At 39.8% G+C, this 18,383-nt stretch overlaps 1 protein-coding gene across 6 annotated transcripts in view; it reads left to right on the top strand.

Annotated features, from left to right (window-relative positions):
* LOC127451336 (NHS-like protein 2) overlaps nucleotides 1–18,383 on the top strand; it is a 126,964-nt gene that overhangs the window by 104,917 nt on the left and 3,664 nt on the right. For 3 of the 6 annotated variants that reach the window (XM_051715935.1, XM_051715954.1, XM_051715964.1), the window contains exons 2-7: nucleotides 3,170–3,322; nucleotides 12,012–12,154; nucleotides 12,708–12,897; nucleotides 15,127–15,264; nucleotides 15,538–18,039; nucleotides 18,194–18,341. In XM_051715935.1, the coding sequence (XP_051571895.1) occupies nucleotides 3,170–3,322; nucleotides 12,012–12,154; nucleotides 12,708–12,897; nucleotides 15,127–15,264; nucleotides 15,538–18,039; nucleotides 18,194–18,341 (3,274 nt within the window). Of the gene's footprint in view, nucleotides 1–3,169; nucleotides 3,323–12,011; nucleotides 12,155–12,707; nucleotides 12,898–15,126; nucleotides 15,284–15,537; nucleotides 18,040–18,193; nucleotides 18,342–18,383 lie in introns of those variants that run through there. The other 3 variants (XM_051715945.1, XM_051715986.1, XM_051715975.1) reach the window with 3 other exon arrangements.

The following is an 18,383-nucleotide window of genomic DNA, read 5'->3' on the forward strand; positions in this document are numbered from 1 at the left end:
ATCAAATGTGATGACTTGCTCTTCCTCTGAAATGACTTTCCTTTTCAGCTGACATCACTTAGTCTGCGCAAGCTATTGGATAATGTTAATCAATAGCTATTTATGTTATTTAAATAGCTAAGTGTGCTATTTAAGTCTGGCGCCAAACATAAGTGAAAAGTTGTATGAAATAATGGAGTATATCTAGCCTCTGTCTTTCACTCAGGGTGTAAATTACAGGGGGCTTGCCCCTATAAACAACAGTTAAGTCTCGAACCACCAAAACTACGTCAAAGCTAAAGGAAGGGGGATCTAATAAGTACACATTTTTGTAACATATACTGTATATTTCAATGGCGTTTTCAAACGTTTCAACATTTCAGTAACCTCAAAATTTAGTCTGAGTACTTGGCCCTAAATAGACACTCACAAACATTAGCCACATTCACATTAGTCGGTAACTATAGCAACTGTAGAGCGCTTGTGAACTTTTTGTTATTATCACTATCGAACATTCACTAAATCGACAAAACAAGTACCATCATTATCACTCTATTTTCCATTTCACAAATATCACAAAAATGTTTTTTTTTTTTTTTTCTCCCAATATGGAATGCCTAATTCACAATGTGCTTTTTTTTAAGTCCTCGTGGTCGCGTAGTGATTCGCCTCAGTCCGGGTGGCAGAGGACGAATCCCAGTTGCCTCTGCGTCTGAGACCGTCAACCCGCGCATCTTATCACGTGGCCTGTTGAGTGCGTTGCCACGGAATCATAGCGCGTGGAGGCTTCACACCATCCACCGCGGCAACCACGCTCAACTCACCACGCGCCCCACCAAGAACGAACCAAATTATAGCGACCACGAGGAGGTTACCCCATGTGACTCTACCCTCCCCAGCAACCGGGCCAATTTGGTTGCTTAGGAGACCTGGCTGGAGTCACTCAGCACGCCCTGGGATTCGAACTAGCGAACTCCCCTGAAAGTCACTATATAATTTGCACCAAGGGCATAGATTTGGGGGGGGGGATGTAGCAGTGTGAAGCATTTACCCATGTTTCCATTGATCATGGTATAAATAATGGGGGGCTTGGACTTGCTTGTTTTAATTATTTAAATCTATACCCTTGGTGCAAATTATATAGTGACTAGGAATCTACGCCCCTGATTCTCACACAGATTTCACTTAAACTTTCTTATCTTCATTTTCTCATTCTTACACAGACAACCCTTTATAGAGCCCCTTCTGTCAGCCCTCAGAATGTCTTTTCTTTGCATTTCATCTCTATACTTTATAATAAGTCAGAGTTACGTAAGAAGAAGAAATAGCATATTAATTTACTCTTGGAGAACTAGTGCTGAACTTGTAATTAAGTGTGCTTAGTTACCCTCTCGGGAGATAAGTGAGTGGTCTTTTTTTGTCTCTCTTCTCTTTGGCAGTAAGCTTTATATAAAGACTTTTTGTTGGTGTGCAAATGTATAAATATAATAAAAAAATGAATGATTGTACAGTACACACCATTGCATTTAAGAAAATTTTTACCCAAAAATGAAAATTCTGTAATTTACTCACCCTTACTGTAATGTTGTTCTAAACCCTATAGCCTTAGTCACCATTCATTTCACTGTAGGGAAAAATGGTTTTCTAAACATTCCCTCCCATCTCCATAGGTTAGACAAACAAATAATCCCACCTAAAGTCATGCCTTAGTTAAGCCAGTGTTGCTGTTTCTGTTGGGAAGTTCAAACAGACAGAAATGTTTTGATAGTGCCACAGAGCCACAGTGTTTACACTTTTTGGGGAAATCAACCTACAAGTGGCTTACAAAGACTACGTCCATATTTATCCGAATACATTTAAAACTGCGTTTTCGTTTTTTAAACACTCTCCGTCCACGATGCCATTTTCAAAGTTGCTCATCCACACTAAACTGCATGAAAATTCCCGAATCCCCTTACTGCGCATGCGAAAAATCGCCGTTCCATATACTGTCTGAAATGCAATTGTCCTCGTATTCCGTCACCGGACAGAATTTCTGAGTAAACTTCCCATTGCCTTTTAAGGAATGCAATGTGAAGGTTGTCTGAAGTAAAATTTATTTTAACAATGCTATCAAAGTGAATAGTAGGCACAACGACTCACAACATGGGCCGCCATCTTGATTGTTTTGGGTCAAATGATCACATGACTGTGTCATATGACAACAAATACTTGTTTTCAGATATCACCATTTTCTCTGTCCACACAACAATGCGAAGACTGCGTTTTCAAATATATCCACTAGTGAGAGCAATTTCGAAAGCTCCATATTTGCTGTCAAAAACGCTGTCTCAGTGTGGACGGAAGGCTAAAACCTATAGAAAAATATGTGTGGACATGGTTGTCTTTACATGTTAAACTGGGATAGAAGAAAAGACTTTAACATCCAAAAGATTACACACTTCAACTGTAAGACCACAATGCGGGCTACAAAGACCTTATTCACAACAGCGCCATATTTGATTTTTATCGTAAATGAAACGAGTCTGTGAAGGATACACTTACAACTTAAATTTCTTGGAAAGATGTTTTTTTCAAGGTTTTGTCAGCAGAACGATCCACAACACTTTAACTACAGTACAACCTATAAAAGACACCATAAGTCTATCCCTCACAGCCTCGTTGTCATTCCCGTCAAAACTTTAAGATGGCACTGCTGTGAATTTTCTGTATTTTGGACTTACTGGGCAAACCTCACAAAAAAGTCAGTTCTATTTGCGCACTTAACATTGTTGTCAAAACTAACTCTGATTCGACTTTCTGTTCTATAAAATCTTAAAACAAATGACTTTGATTGGCATTCCATTTTTATTGGGTATATCTACCTTGATTTGTATTTGCCTATATGTGACAGAAAAACATGTTAGGATTGTAGTGAATTAATTGTTATGATTACGAGATCACCGCCCTTTGATTACAAAGCTTTCACACGGTCCCTCCATTGGATTTGGATGTCTCCACCTCTCTACTGCCATAGTATGCAAATATAGAAAAAGATATGCAAATTCTATGAGTTTTTATTTATGTATCTCTTTCTCTCTCCTCCCTCCTTTCCGCATCTCCCTCTCTCTCTCCCTTTCTCTTGCTCTAACTTCCTCCTCCTATCTGCATCTCTTTTCCTCCCCTCATTCTCTCTCTCTCCCTCTGCCAGCCACCACCAACTTGGACTCAGAGAGCAAACGAACGGCCCACTTCCAATCGTCATGGCAACAGCATGTAAATGTGTTCGGCTCGTGGAGTAGGCCGGATTGTGTGCAGGAGCTGCACCAGGAGGCTCAGCTGAACCTACAGAGTCTGCTGCAAGGTAAGAGAGTCTGCTGCAGGCTGTTTGTCTGTGTGTTTTGTTGCCAGAAGAGATCGGGTAGCTGCTTTGCTGAATCCCACAGCCCGATCGTCTGCCTGGATCAATCTACCATGTGTGTTTTCATTTTTCTGTGGACGTGGGTGTGCGTGTGTGTTTTGTGTTGTCTGCAAATGTTCTCCACTCTTATTCCAGGTCTGTTTCCCAGCGCGTATAAGCGAGGCACTATTTGTCTTTCTATTCCTCTGTGCATCCTCATGTTTTCCCTCCTCTTGTCTCCCCTCATTCCGCCTCTGTTGTTTCTCTTTATCTCTGACTCATACTTTGTCCCTCTTTATGATCCATTAAATTAATTTTGATTTGGAGAGAATATGCTGTCTCCCTTTCTCTGTTCATATCATTCTTTTCTTCATTTTTTAAAATATTATTTATTTTTATTAAAGTTTTGATAGATTTTTGGAAGGTCTGGTACATGCATACAACAATACAACCATATACATATTTAGGGTCCCATATTTATAAGGCACGTTTCTTACACACGGAGAAAAGAATATACAGAAAAAAATGAATCTTTCATTTTTATGTACATTCAGAACTCATCCCATAGGCATATCCCCTTCTCTCTTGCACCGCTACTAAGCAAAGATTCATACGATGCAACTTCCACCATTGCAGTCTTTCAGTTCTGGGGCTTTAGTTGTCTTCCAATGCCTTAAAATGGCTGTTGTGATGCCCACCATAATAACAGAAAATGCACATTTTGATACATTTGGTATTTGGGACTGATCACCCAGTAGGCAACTTTGGTGTGTGGTAGCTCCAAACCAGCAACTTAAAACATCTATAACCTGTACCCAAATGTGTTTAACAAAACTATATTCCCATATACAGTGTAGGAAAGTTCCTGTTTCCACCCAGCATTTCCAACATAAATGATCATTCATCAGTTTCATCCTATAAAGTCTGGTAATATCTATTAAGTATCTTGTATTGTGTGAACTTCCTTTGCTTCTTTTACATATTTCCCACACCAAGCCAGAATGCTAGACCACTTTTCAGAATCAATTTCTTCACCAAGGTCCCTTTGCCATATAATTTTTACATTTCCAAAATCGCTGTTCCTAAAAGTGTCACCATTTTATAAAATTGTGAGGATTTGCAAGCTTCCTGTGGTTGTTTGAGATATTCTATGATGAAATTATCAGCCACATTACAAAATTTGGCCATTATACAGTTCCGTATTTGTAAGCACTTCCAGAAAGTATCTTTCCCCACTAGATTATAGCGCTCTGTTAAATTCTCATATGACCTGAAAACCCCATCCTCGTACAAATGGTCAACTCATACCCTGGTGATGCCATTGCTTCCAATAAACCATTTTTTCCCAATACAGATTACAGGGTTGTACCATAGTGAAGAATATTTATGTGAACTGTGTGAAAGTTTATACATTTTAGGAATTTTGGTCCAGACATCCTTTGGATGTAAGAGAACAGGATTTGTAATATTAACAGCAGTCTGTGATAATACTTCAGTGGGAGTAAAAGGTGAACACAATTTATATTCAACATCCATCCAGTCAGTTTTATCCTCTACCTGATTCCAGTATTTTGCTATTGTTGCATTGCAAAAGATAAATTCTATAGTCTACAGTCAGGAAAACCCAAACCTCCTTTCTCTTTTGGGGCACATCATTTACTTAATTTAATCCTTGGCCTTTTCCCATCCCACAAAATCGTTTAAAAATTGTTGTTGGTATTATAATCGGGAGCATCATTAATATGTAGTTGAACTGGAGGGCCACTACCTATCTTGATAATACTGATTTTTGCCCATAATGTAAGTTTAATATTCTCCCACTTCTCCAGATTTTTTTTAAACGTCTGTAGCAACGGATGAAAATGTAGTGCTGTTATCTTCTCTAAGTCCTGAGACAATCTTATTCTTATATTTCATTCCTTTAGGGACCCATGTAAATGTGAACTTTTCTACCATAAATGGTAAACATAGATTGGAAAGGGGCATGGCTTCAGATTTATTCCAATTAATTGTATAGCCTGACAATTTTGAGAATGAGTGTATGGTATCCATCAGGTATGTTAAGGGCTCAGTTACCACAGCTAAAATTTTTGAGTGGGGGTCTCTCCTGCTTGGGCTGGTCAACCTCCATATATCTGTAAGACCATTGTCACTACTCAGCATGTGTAATGCTTCTCTTTCCTTGGTCAATAAACGTGCCCGTCATGAACTTTTATCTAAGACAGGATCCATCACTTTGTTGAAGTCACCAGCTAGGATTATCTAACCCTCTGTTTCACACAAAATATTTTTGACTTTGTGAAAAAAAGATGAGTCGCTCTTGTTGGGCGCATAAATATTACACAACACCATTCGCGTATCTTCTACTATGGTCACAATACACACAATTCTTCCCTCTGCATCTGTCCTTTGTTTCAGAAAAACAAAACTTATATTCTTATGTATCAGAATTATCACACCATTACGTTTACTTGAATATGAACTGTGAAAAATGTGGCCTACCCACCCCATTTTAAATTTCTCTGCTTCGTTGCCCCGCATGTGAGATTCCTGCATAAAGACAATATCTGCCTGATTATTTTTCAAATATGACAACACTTTCCTTCTTTTAACTGGACTACCATATCCATTGATATTCCATGAGTTTAATTTACAGTTGTGCTCAAAAGTTTGCATACCCTGTCAGAAATTGTGAAATTTTGGCATTAATTTTGAAAATATGACCGATCATGCAAAAAAACTCTTGATACCAAGAGTTGATACCGGGGATCTCTTGATACCAAGCCAAGGTCAGGTAGACCAAGAAAGATTTCAGCCACAACTGCCAGAAGAATTGTTTGGGATACAAAGAAAAACCCACAGGTAACCTCAGGAGAAATACAGGCTGCTCTGGAAAAAGACGGTGTGGTTGTTTCAAGGAGCACAATATGACGATACTTGAACAAAAATTAGCTGCACGGTCGAGTTGCCAGAAAGAAGCCAATGCCACAAAAAATCCCGGTTACAATATGCCCGACAACACCTTGACACGCCTCACAGCTTCTGGCACACTGTAATTTGGAGTGACGAGACCAAAATAGAGCTTTATGGTCACAACCATAAGCGCTATGTTTGGAGAGGGGTCAACAAGTATTGTGCTCCTTGAAACAACCACACCGTCTTTTTCCAGAGCAGCCTGTATTTCTCCTGAGGTTACCTGTGGGTTTTTCTTTGTATTCCGAACAATTCTTCTGGCAGTTGTGGCTGAAATCTTTCTTGGTCTACCTGACCGTGGCTTGGTATCAAGAGATCCATGAATTTTCCACTTCTTAATAAGTGATTGAACAGTACTGACTGGCATTTTCAAGGCTTTGGATATCTTTTTATATCCTTTTCCATCTTTATAAAGTTCCATTACCTTGTTACGCAGGTCTTTTGACAGTTCTTTTCTGCTCCCCATGGCTCAGTATCTAGCCTGCTCAGTGCATCCACGTGAGAGCTAACAAAATCATTGACTATTTATACACAGACACTAACTGCAATTTAAAAAGCCACAGGTGTAGGAAATTAACCTTTAATTGCCATTTAAACCTGTGTGTGTCACCTTGTGTGTCTGCAACAAGGCCAAACATTCAAGGGTATGTAAACTTTTGATCAGGGCCATTTGGGTGATTTCTGTTATCATTATGATTTAAAAAGGAGCCAAACAACTATGTGATGATAAATGGCTTCATATGATCACTATCCTTAAATAAAAGACAGTTTTTTTTGCATGATCAGTCATATTTTCAAAATCAATACCAAAATTTTACAATTTCTGCCAGGGTATGCAAACTTTTCAGCACAACTGTATCTAGCCTCCTGGACATATCTAATGTATCTGTTATTTCTGTTATTTTCTGAATCTGTGCCTTCCATTAACCGTTTGTTATCATATACTACCTTCAAACACTTGAGCCCCTTCGAATGAATATTTGTCATTACCAAATACCCTCCTGTTTTTTGAACATTGAAAACAGAACATCAACATTCCAAACAAAACAAACTTTGGAACATATGAACATAAACAAAAATAAGAAAAATAAATGTGTCCAACTGCTCCCCTTTATTCATCCCGAAGTGACAAGTTCACAGAAAAAAAAAAAGAGTACGAAATCCCTTTGGTCCACAGGATTGTCACAGCTACTATCTTGGTCAGTCTTCTTGGTCATTTCTGCGTATGCTACCCGGAGTTACATTAAGTTTACTTCATACATACCCATAGTCAGATCCAAAATGCTTATTACAACACTGGCTCACCTTGATTTAATGTCCTCAAGCATCCCCTTTTCCGGGACAGTGCTCATTAATTAATTTCTCGGCTGCTGCAGCAGTTGGAAAGTTCTTGTTGTTCCTGTTCCATTTGAAGAGTAATGTCACAGGAAAGGCAAATGAGAAACGCATATTGAGGTCCCGCAGTTTCCGTTTCACAGGTGTGAATGTCTTCCTCCATGCAGCAAGATCTTTAGACATACATGGAAACAGGGAAAGATGGCATCCTTCCCAAACAATTCCTTGCTTTTCTTTAGCTGCATAAATCACCTTGTCTCTCGCCGACTGTCTCATAAAGCGGATCAAAACTGGTATGGGGGGCTGATGTGCGTTTGGCACTGGTGCGATTTCCCAGTGCACCCTCTCAATCTCGAATTCCCCACCTGTTTCAACATTGAGCCCCTCACTCAGGATCTACTGAATGCAGGCTAACAGTGTTCCGTTAGTGCCATAAGTCTCTTTCAAACCCACCAGCCTCACATTAGTTGATCTACTGTGGTTTTCAAGGACTTGTAATCGGTTCCATAAAGCATCCATTTGTTTGCTCTGGCACCGCTGTCCTTTAGTAGCCGCTCTGATGACTCTTCCAAGTGGGTAATGCGCGCCTCTCCTGCTTAGCCGTCACTGTTGTTTTCAACTCTACCATTGTTTATTAAATAGTTCAAACATCAGTCGCAACGTTTGACAGTGTGGAGCTCATTTTTGTCATTTCTGTTAACAGTTTCTCGAGACTAACAGTCATGTCTGTAGGGTTGTGGGAGCTGTCTCAGGCCTCATCCTCGAGTTCGGGTGGTGGAGTTTTCCCCGTGGCCAGGCGACTTGAATATTTTAAATATTTTGATGTTGCCATGTCTTCCTTTTACTGGCATGGAATTCTAAATACTGAAGTTATTTAGCTTGCTGGGGTGAGCTTAAATGTACTTACATACAGTATGTGGGGTATTAAAAGTAAAAGTTTAAGGATCTGTTGTTGAAAAACCCATTTTGATTGAACACTAATATGAATATTGTGAGAGATGTGTCCTTCTCAATCAGTACGTTTACATGTGCAATTATAATTGAGCTACAGCGGGTTTTTGTGTAGTCGAGCTACAATCTTCATCTGTCTGTCCAGGTATATTGACACAATGTGTAATCGAATATTTGAAGGAAGGATGTCAGCTGAGGAAGTTAAATACACTTTTTTTAATATATTTTTTTTATAGCTTGCACACAATGCCAAGGCCATTTGTGGACCAGTTGACCTGTATACATGCTGGATGGAGCCAAGCTACAATTGCATTATCTAGATCTGTTGGTTCGATTTCTTATTATTCTAATTATTATTTTAGTCTGACTTAAATCGAACTTTCAAAGTGCCTGTAAACGTATGGATTGTCTATGGTGGTTATGATTCTGTTGTCGCAGACCAAATACCTGTCATGCATATTTATTCATTGCACCTTTAGGAACATTGAAATTTGGAGAGCAGTTTTGTGTTTTGTATGGTCACTTTAAATTTGAAAGTGTTACTGTTTTGTTTGATGAAGTAATTTAAAGTTAAATATATTTAAAAGCTTAAGGCTTTCTTACGAAATGTGTAGTAAACAGAGGACCTTTTTTTTTTTTTTTTTTTTGGAAAGCTTAAGTAGTTAAAAATGAAAGTATAATTTTACCTAGAGCCTAATTGGCTGCTATCTTGGTGTGTCCTTAGTGGTCCAATCAACTGCTGGAGGGCATTTGGCTAGAGAGCCTATGAATATGTGCCAGTGAGACATGTATGCATAGATGCGGTTAGCTGCATCTGTCTGTTTTGTATATTCATCTGTTTATTATTTGCTAAAAATGTCGTGATTTTTCATGAAAATATTTTGCAGTCATTATTTGAGCAGAAAACATCAATGTATCCTACCCTTATCAGTAGATATACCCCATAGGAATGGAAATAGTAAGAAACTGAATGATTATGGTTTCTATTCTGATTCTTCTTAATGATTCCAGTTCCTTAACAGTTCCATTAATGGTTCTTACTTTTGAGGAATAAAGATTTGGACATTTTTCATTGCATTTACTGCCCTCAGCAGTTTGTAGATAAATTATGAGGTCATCTCAGATTTCAAAAGAGCAGATATGACAAATCTGAAGTAAATTAAATGCAATTCTAACCAAAAAAAAATTGTAATGACTTTTTAGAGGCATAAATGCAATCCAATAACTGCTCCTACTCTTAACTATGTATTAAATACAAATTCTAAACAAACCAAAAATGTTCTAACATTTAGCATTCATTAATTCATTTTTTATTTATTTTTTTTTATAGAATTGATTGATTACAACAAACACATAATATGTAGGCCTTTCTTAAGCTAAACATTGTTATATAAACAGCCAGTCTTAACTGCACTGATTTAAGTGTCCAGAGACTTAAGTACAACATTACATAACATAGTAACAGTTCTTGGTTCATTTCAAGCTGGGCATGATGGAAGTCATTCGTTCAGGAATTGGACTCCACTGGTTGTGCTGTGTGTTTCACACTTTAGATTTAGAAGAGAGGCAGAGCTACCGCTGAATAGCACAGCAGGAAACAGAGTATTTTAGCATGTTGTGAAAAGGCATGAAAGCCATATGGTTCCATGACCTCCCCGCCAAGAAACTTCTGACACACCACTCCTGGTTATCAAATGTTATCAAACATGCTTATACTCTAAGCTAATCAATGACATGCACTTATATAAACCCCTCCCCAAATGCTCATAAATACTTTTTTTCAATTATGAACAAGAAACAAAGAACAAATGAACACAGAAAATAGACCAGAAACAAACTTCTCAAATCAACGAGAAAAGGAGCATTGTTGCTCTTGACCTCTTCCATTCCTTTCCTGCATACACAAGGAAAGGATTGACCCATATTTAATAAATGGGTGGTTTTCAGAGTGCATCTTGTTGGGGGATGCTTTGGGGTCATTCATTACCACTTTGGAAGCTTCCTTGCTTGAGTGCTTGGCATCTTGTCTAGACAAGCCATTTGATTGGCTGATAGGCATGGAGGTTTTTGAGTCCCACTTGTTTTGCTAACTGGCCCAAGATCTATTCAGGGAAACATGGGAGTGTCTGAAATACCTTGACACATATATAAACACACTCTCTCACATTGGTGTTGCTTCTGGTACTCTCTTGTACATCTTTGAAGTTTTGACATTGCTCTCCCCTTCCATAGAGGCTTAAGTGAACCAAGTGCTGTTCTGGTGAGTTCTGAGTCTGTCTAGTTCAGTTTCTTCTTTGTTAGTATGAGTTTCCATGAATGCGTATATTCTTGGCTGCATCCATTGCAAATGTCTCATCTTAACATGAGCATCATTGCTGAACTATTTAAGATGGTGTGGATTAAGTTGGAAGGTTTATCTTTTAATGGTTTTGAGAAGTAAGGATAGTTATGAATATTAAAGAGGGATTTGATTTGTGGTTGGTGTTTAGAATGCTTTGCATGCTGACTTGTGTTTTCTGGAGTTTGGTCTTGTTACATCTGCAGTGAAGTAATACTCAAAACGCTTTCCAAAACACAAACAGCATTTTATATTTTGCCTAATTTCCTTTCGATGGGATTTTACACTTTAGATTACATATTTTCTTTACAGTGTATTCAGCACTTCTTAGACTAACTTGAGATCTTAAGGATTGTTTTTTTCTGTGTAACTCATTAGTGTGGTAACTTGAAATCCATCTGGTCAAGCAACATTCTTGGAATAGAAGTGCCTCCATGCCTTTTTCGTAATAAATAAAATGGAAAAACATATTCAGAAGTTGTGCATGTGTCAATGCACAGCTGTAGGATAAAGTTGAACTATGTGCTGCAATCTCACTCGTATTTAGTGGAGGTTTAGGATTTCAGTTATGTCTTTCAGTGCCTTGTTATGCCCTGCCCAGCATGTGAAGAGGACTCAACGAGGCTAAACTTGGGGCTTGGGGCTATTGTTGACTCCGGAGGTATACCATTGTCTTAGACAGCCCGCCATTGCTAGGCAACCCCAACTCTAAGAGGGTGGTATCCAAGTTTGGAAACAGAGGGAGCAAATCCCCCAAAACACCACACTCAAACTAACTGAATAGTAAGGGGTGGAGGTCTATAAGTGGTGGACTGTGAGTGAGTGAGTGTGTGTGTGTGTGTGTGTGTGTGTGTGAGTGAGTATAGTGAGAGAGGTTAAAAAGGAATGTTTTGGGGGGGGGGGGTTATTGAAATGAAATGGTACTTGTCCTGTTTACAAGAGCTATAGGGAACATTTCTGACTTAGAGAAGGAGAGAGAGTTCATTAATACTCTTTCTTTTAACAACATGTGCTGTTCCTAACTTTAAAACTACCATAATATGTGTGTCTTCTCAGATTTTGAGGAGCAACTGTATGATAGCAGAGTAACAGGACAGACATTCAGACACCCTTCTTCTCAGAGCTCTGAGGACACGTCAACCACTCTCAGCCGATCTCCTTCCTCACTCAATAACAAGAAGACGGAGTTCGTCTTTGTGGTAATTAACTTATCTGTTGCCTTGGTAGCTCTCAAACTAATAGCTAGAGCTTGGGACTAACTTTGAGCTTTATTGAGCACTTTTAATGTAATGGAATTTGACTTGTGTGCCACCAACAAACTCATCTTGTTACTGTAAAGCATTATTGCTTTGTATAAAGTTTGAAAATGTAATTAGATGTGGTTTGTCCCCTGAGTGAAAACAGTTTCAGACTTCTCTGTGTCAGAGGTTCTGAGCTTGTAACCATAAACTTTCAGACTTGAATCATAAGTAGTTTAAACATCCTTCCAATTGATCATTCTCTGCTAAAACCCACTTCAAAACGTTTATTTGTAAAGAAAATTAATTAAATAATCTTTAACTTGTACTAAATACCATTTATACATTGACCAGCCCTGCAATACATGCAGATGTATATTGGAATGAAAATGAATCTCAAAATCCATGTTTAGAAATGGTCAGGCATTTAAATCGATACATTATTCGGGTTAAAAAACAAATTAATTGCACTCATATTAGTTTCTATACACACTCTCCATTTCTCTCTCTTTAGCCTGCAAGTAAGCAGGTGTGTGAGGATGAGACCACAACATTAGGGGTCCGGGCGCAGAACCCGACCGCATGTGGTTCAGAGAGGTCCCTTCTAGGCTGGAATGCCTCACAAAATCCCCCTGTGTCAGAGAAACCTCGCTGGCACCTTGGCCGATACACTCCTGCTCACCTTGTCCCAATTGACATTACAGGTAACGTTGACTCATACTCTCTGTCTCATGCTTATGATATCTGTGAATTTTGTCTCTATCTTTTTAAAGTCTAGCACACTTGGCCTGTGTGTTTTAATGAATGAATGCGTTAAAACGCATTTGTTGCTAAATGTTTTACAGAGTTCTCCTAATTTAGTAGCTGTGTTAAATGTAAAATATTTTATGGAATAAGTGCATATCCCAGAATGAGAATATTTATTTTGTACAGCTCATAATAAAAAAATTCTCCTTCAACTCTCTGTAAAATTGGGGATACATTTATTTTTTTTTTTTAAATAAATACATTTTAAAAAAAATCAGGCATGACATGGGCATCTGAGCAATAGTCATCATTTATCAACCTCACTGGAATGCTTGAGTACACTGAATATCTCCCCAGCAAAGAATGTGAATGGTCTTAGATCTCAAGATGTTTGATGCTAATGTTTTTGATCTTGCAAAAGAATCAGTTTTGATAAATCATATTATCTTCATTTTCATCACGACAACCCTGCTCTCCAGTTCGTGTGCTCTCTTTCCCATCTGAATCTACAAGGATGTCTTGAAAGTGTCTGTCACAGAAGAGTTTCAATCCTTGTCGCATTTTGTAAATGTAACTCCTCTCTCAAGCTTCCACTCTATTTTGAAGTGAGTCTCAGCTGTCCCACATCTATTTCTCTAATTTCTCTCATCTCCCTCTTGACTACCTTCCTCATCCTATCTCTGGACCAGACACAGTTGAGAGGTTGCTGGATCTGTAAACACAGTTGATGCTGCTTAGGCAGCCTGGGGTCTGATTCCTAAAGTAGTGTTCTGCTCTTCACCCACTAAAGATAATGAACAGGTAGCTGTTGCCATGGCAACATGCAGCTCTCCCTCTTTCGCGTAGCTAGGAGGTGCAGAAAAAGCTGCATAGAGTGAGAGACAGATATAGAGTGAGTGAGAGAGAGAAAACTGATGAGGATGGGTGGGAGTAACAGGGACAGGGGAAAGACTTTTTTCACTTCCTTTTTCTTGGTATTTTCATGAATGAAGCCAGCTCACACGTTGGGAGGTAATGAGGTTTCTTTGGCCGTTTTCTGAGAAAAAGGGGAATCCATGTCAAGAATCTGGCTTAAAGGTGCTGTAAGCAATTTGATCCATTCTGGAACTTCCAAGAGACTGAGCCATTGACTAAGACACACCCCCTGTTTCCAAAACACTGCCCTCCAAAGAAAGTGTTTAGACTGCCACTTAGCAGTAGAGCAGTGCATCTTCTCATGGTTGTCAAAAAAAAAAAAAAAAAAAAAAAAAAACAGTAGCAAAATAGCACCCTCAGCTGACAACTGTTATAAATCTGAATATGACATTAAACCTGAATGTTCCGCTTCAACTACTACACTATGAGAACGTGCAAAATGTTTGACAGGCAGAAAGCTCATCAAAGTCTTCTGACTGGCTGATCACGGCCTGTGGTCACATTTTTGTTTGCTGTTTACACAGTCTAGTGCTATCACAACGACTGGTGAGATATCTCACAACACTTATTTCAGTGATATCTTTCAGGGAGAAGGAACATTTCCTGCATACCATTCCATAAAAATAAAAATCGGTTATAGCACCTTTAATTGCCACAATTATATTTGGTTCCTTTCATTATTGTGGAAAGGTGTACCATATCTCACATCACTTCCACCTTCCACTGCACTGGGTGTTTAAAATGATTAAATACTCAGTCCAATGTGATTTATTTTATTTCTTGAAAACACTGCAGAATTTTACAAGTTCATTGTCCCATAGTCATTGAAGAAAGGTACATAAATCTGCCATTGGGTAGTGCTTATTCAATATCCAGCTCTTGTTTTAATGTATTATCCAGTGTCCATTGTCTGATTTCATTGCTTCAGAACAATCAGGTACCATGCTCAAGTCTCCAGCTAACCATCTATCTCATGTTAGCTATTGCTTTTATCCATAATATACTTTTATTTATAAATATACCAAAATGCTTGTCAATGCCTTTACTCAAGTTAGATTTGGCAGTCATAGCAAATGTTTTCAGCCCAGTCACATGTATAGAATAATATATACTGTAGTTTTTTTAATATTTTTTACTTCTTGACCATTGTAAGGTTTTCATTAATAACAACATTATGAATATTTAAGCTTGCACATAAAAAAATAAATGTAATTTATTTGACTCAGGACAGCCAGTTAGACTGACAGCTGGTATCTCATATCTTGCCTCAGGCCAGAGCTTTGATAAGCACTCCGCACATCACAGCGAACTCCGGGTCGCCTTTAGAACTGATTCAGCAGTCAACCCAAAAAACGTTCGCCGCCCGAGGAGTGTGGTTGCAGGCCCTGATGTCACGCTGCACTGCCAAGGTGACTAACAGGAAGTTAGGCAAGTTACTGACAGGGTTTCAGAGTGCGAAAGGTAATGAGGAAAAGGACAATGGGCACTGATCAATGACTTCTACCTTGAGTACTTTGTAAATCTAACTTTGGCAAACACCGGTTGCACAGATTGCAAATCCTTTTCTAGTTAACAATGTTCTGAATTTGGCCTTTCAGAATCTTTACAAAAATTCTGTCTTATCCAAGTATGAAGGACTGACTTTTCTTTTTAAACTATTGTTTAAACTGTTTTGTCTTTAGGTGAAGACAAAATTCTTGCTGTAGATCTAATACAAGGTGCCTGTTCCCCTGGAACTTCTCAACCCAGATCTTTGGAGCCCACCACCGAGAACACAGGCCAACAACATATTCCTCTTCGGAAGACCCAAAGTGACCTGGAGCACAATGTCCCCCCATCCCCGAAAACCCCATCAGGCATGATGGATCATGCCACTTTGATGTGCCCCAGCCCCTCCTGGAATGGTCCAAAAGGTTCCACTTTCTCCCCTTCCTGGAATGACTCCTACAACTATGCCTTGGTTACAAGCCCTGCTTCTAAGCAGTCTATTTCTAAAACTGGAATGTTAACACCTGGAGGTGAAGGAGGTGGTCTAATGTGTCCATCCCAGACCAGTTCAGGCCTCTCCATGAGCTCAGGGTCACACTCTAGTTCTTTCACCTCCATCTCGGAACCATGTGGACACCGGTTATACACAGTGATGCATGGGAGTGAGGTTGCAATCGGGAGACAGAATGACACAGAGGGAGCAACTTCGATTTCAAACACAGGAAATAGCCACAGCAAAAGTGAGCAGGAGAAAAGATCAGCCCGATCTAATGTCTTTAGGTTTCGTGAACGTTCACTTTCAACACCAACAGACTCTGGATCTTTCTGCTCAGCAGATAATGTATGTTCTCCAGGCGAGACCATACCTGTCGTTCCAGAGGGTGAGAGTTATGCCCTGCTATATCCAAGCAACAGCTCGGAGGATAGTATCAGTGCAGATAATGTTTCTGTGACCACAGGTTCAGACTTTATTCCGGATGGTCGACTGAGGACACGTTCGCGCAGCATTTCACTGAAGAAGCCAAAGAAAAAGCCACCACCTCCAGTACGTAGTGTATCCCTGATGAAAAACCTGTCAGAGGCTGGAGGGATAGGCTCCTACCACAGAGAAGGGCACTTTAGAGATGGGAGACCCAAGAGTCTCTTTATCCCTCGAGATCACCATATTCAGGATTCATTCCAGCCAGACTTCTTAATTGCAAAGCCTGAGGAGGACACAGACCAGGCCAATAGTAGCTTGGAGACAGCTTCTGATATTTCTCAACATCCTGACAGAGAAACAGAGCTTGGTTTTCCTCCTCACTGGCCGCTCAATGAGTGGAAGTCCAACAATGATCCCTACCGCTCACTGTCAGGTTCAAGCACAGCTACAGGTACTACAGTGATGGAGTGCATCAAGGTGCAGGGGAGCTCAGAGTCCCTGAATTCACCTTCACCCTCACGTGCCACCTCTCCTTCCCAGCTCTCTATTGAGGCCGAAACCAAGGTATCCCCCTTCAAGCCCCCATGCCTCATGTCCCCATCCAGTGGCTACTCAAGCCAGTCTGAAACTCCAACCCCAACTTTATCAAACACCCTCCTCACTGGACCTTCTCTGGTTGGCTGCAAGATGCGCCCAAAGATTCCAGAGAGGAAATCTTCCCTTCCAGCAACCTCTGCGAAGAATAAATCCTCTCGCTCACGTCTTTCTTTTGAACTACCTGCAAACTCTCAACTGGACCTGTCCTCAATAAAACCCAAGCCTAAAGCCAGCCGACGCCACTCAGACACATCTACAGCCAACAAACCAGGCAAGTTGAGCTCCAGTCAGTGTTCTTTGCCTATGGTTACCACAACAGACTTGCGAAATATTCGCCTTCGGTCAGTCAGCCGCTCAGAACTTGAAGACAGTCCTGATGGTTCTTCTGATGTCATAGAGGAAGAGCAGAGTCGAGATCTCAGCCCACCTATCACCCCCTCTAACACAACGCTGTCTAGGCCACCAGTTGCAGTGAAGCCACCTCTACCTAAGCGACCCATGAACTTGATGCTTAAATCTCCTTCATCATCCCCTCTGGCACCTGAATCTCCTCCATCTTCCCCTGTGCACCGGCCCATGCCTGTGTGTAACATTTATATGGTTGTAAGAAAGCCCAAACCTAAGAGATCAGCTCAGTCACTACTCAACACCTCTGCAATAACCCCACAAGAGCAACTCCACAGCCATGTGCCTTCTTTTCCTGAGTTTGACCTGGAGCATGGGATTCCCATTGAAGAAGATCTTCCATCCCCAAGTAGCCCAGAGATAGAGGACAAAAGTAAGACCCTTTCAAGTAGAATGACAATATCCTGTTTAGTAGAATTAGATAAAAAGAAGCCCAAGGTACCCCCGCCAGTGCCCAAAAAACCCAATGTCCTTCTTCTGCCCTCTCCAAGCATCCAGACTAATGGCAGCGCAGAGAGGCAAACTCTACTTTCCGACAGTGTCTCCCAGTCACCTATAGGTCCACCACCATCTGAGACTGAGGGAGATTTTTATAATGATGAACAAGACTATCCCGCAAAGCAAACATTTGATGGAAACTATGAAAATCTTGAAAGTTATGAGATCCCTGGAAATCAGGAGAACAATGTGGTAATTGAAGAGGATACTTCTAAAGATGTAGCTTCTCATCAAATTATGGAAGTGAAGACACCTCCAGCAGATTCAGTAACAGGTTAAAAACAACTCTTATTCACTATATTTGTATATTTGTATAAACTCTATTTATAAGATCAGTTAAAAACTTCATGCATTTATCCACAGTAGATAAGTGTAGTATAGTCAATACATGCTTTAATTTGTGTTCTTTTTAAAATGTTGTCCCACAGAAACTCCCACAGAAACCAAAGTATTGGAAGAGAACAGCTCTGCAGTTGACAAGACTGAACTTCACATTACTGAGGAAACAGACGATGATGTATTTGTTCACACTCCCACAACTCACACCACTGAGGACCTCTTCACCATCATACACAGGTACAGAATTTGCAGTTTAAAATTTAGATTGATACATTTAGC

This window comes from Myxocyprinus asiaticus, chromosome 2, assembly GCF_019703515.2.
Source record: "Myxocyprinus asiaticus isolate MX2 ecotype Aquarium Trade chromosome 2, UBuf_Myxa_2, whole genome shotgun sequence".
Classification (NCBI taxonomy): domain Eukaryota; kingdom Metazoa; phylum Chordata; class Actinopteri; order Cypriniformes; family Catostomidae; genus Myxocyprinus; species Myxocyprinus asiaticus.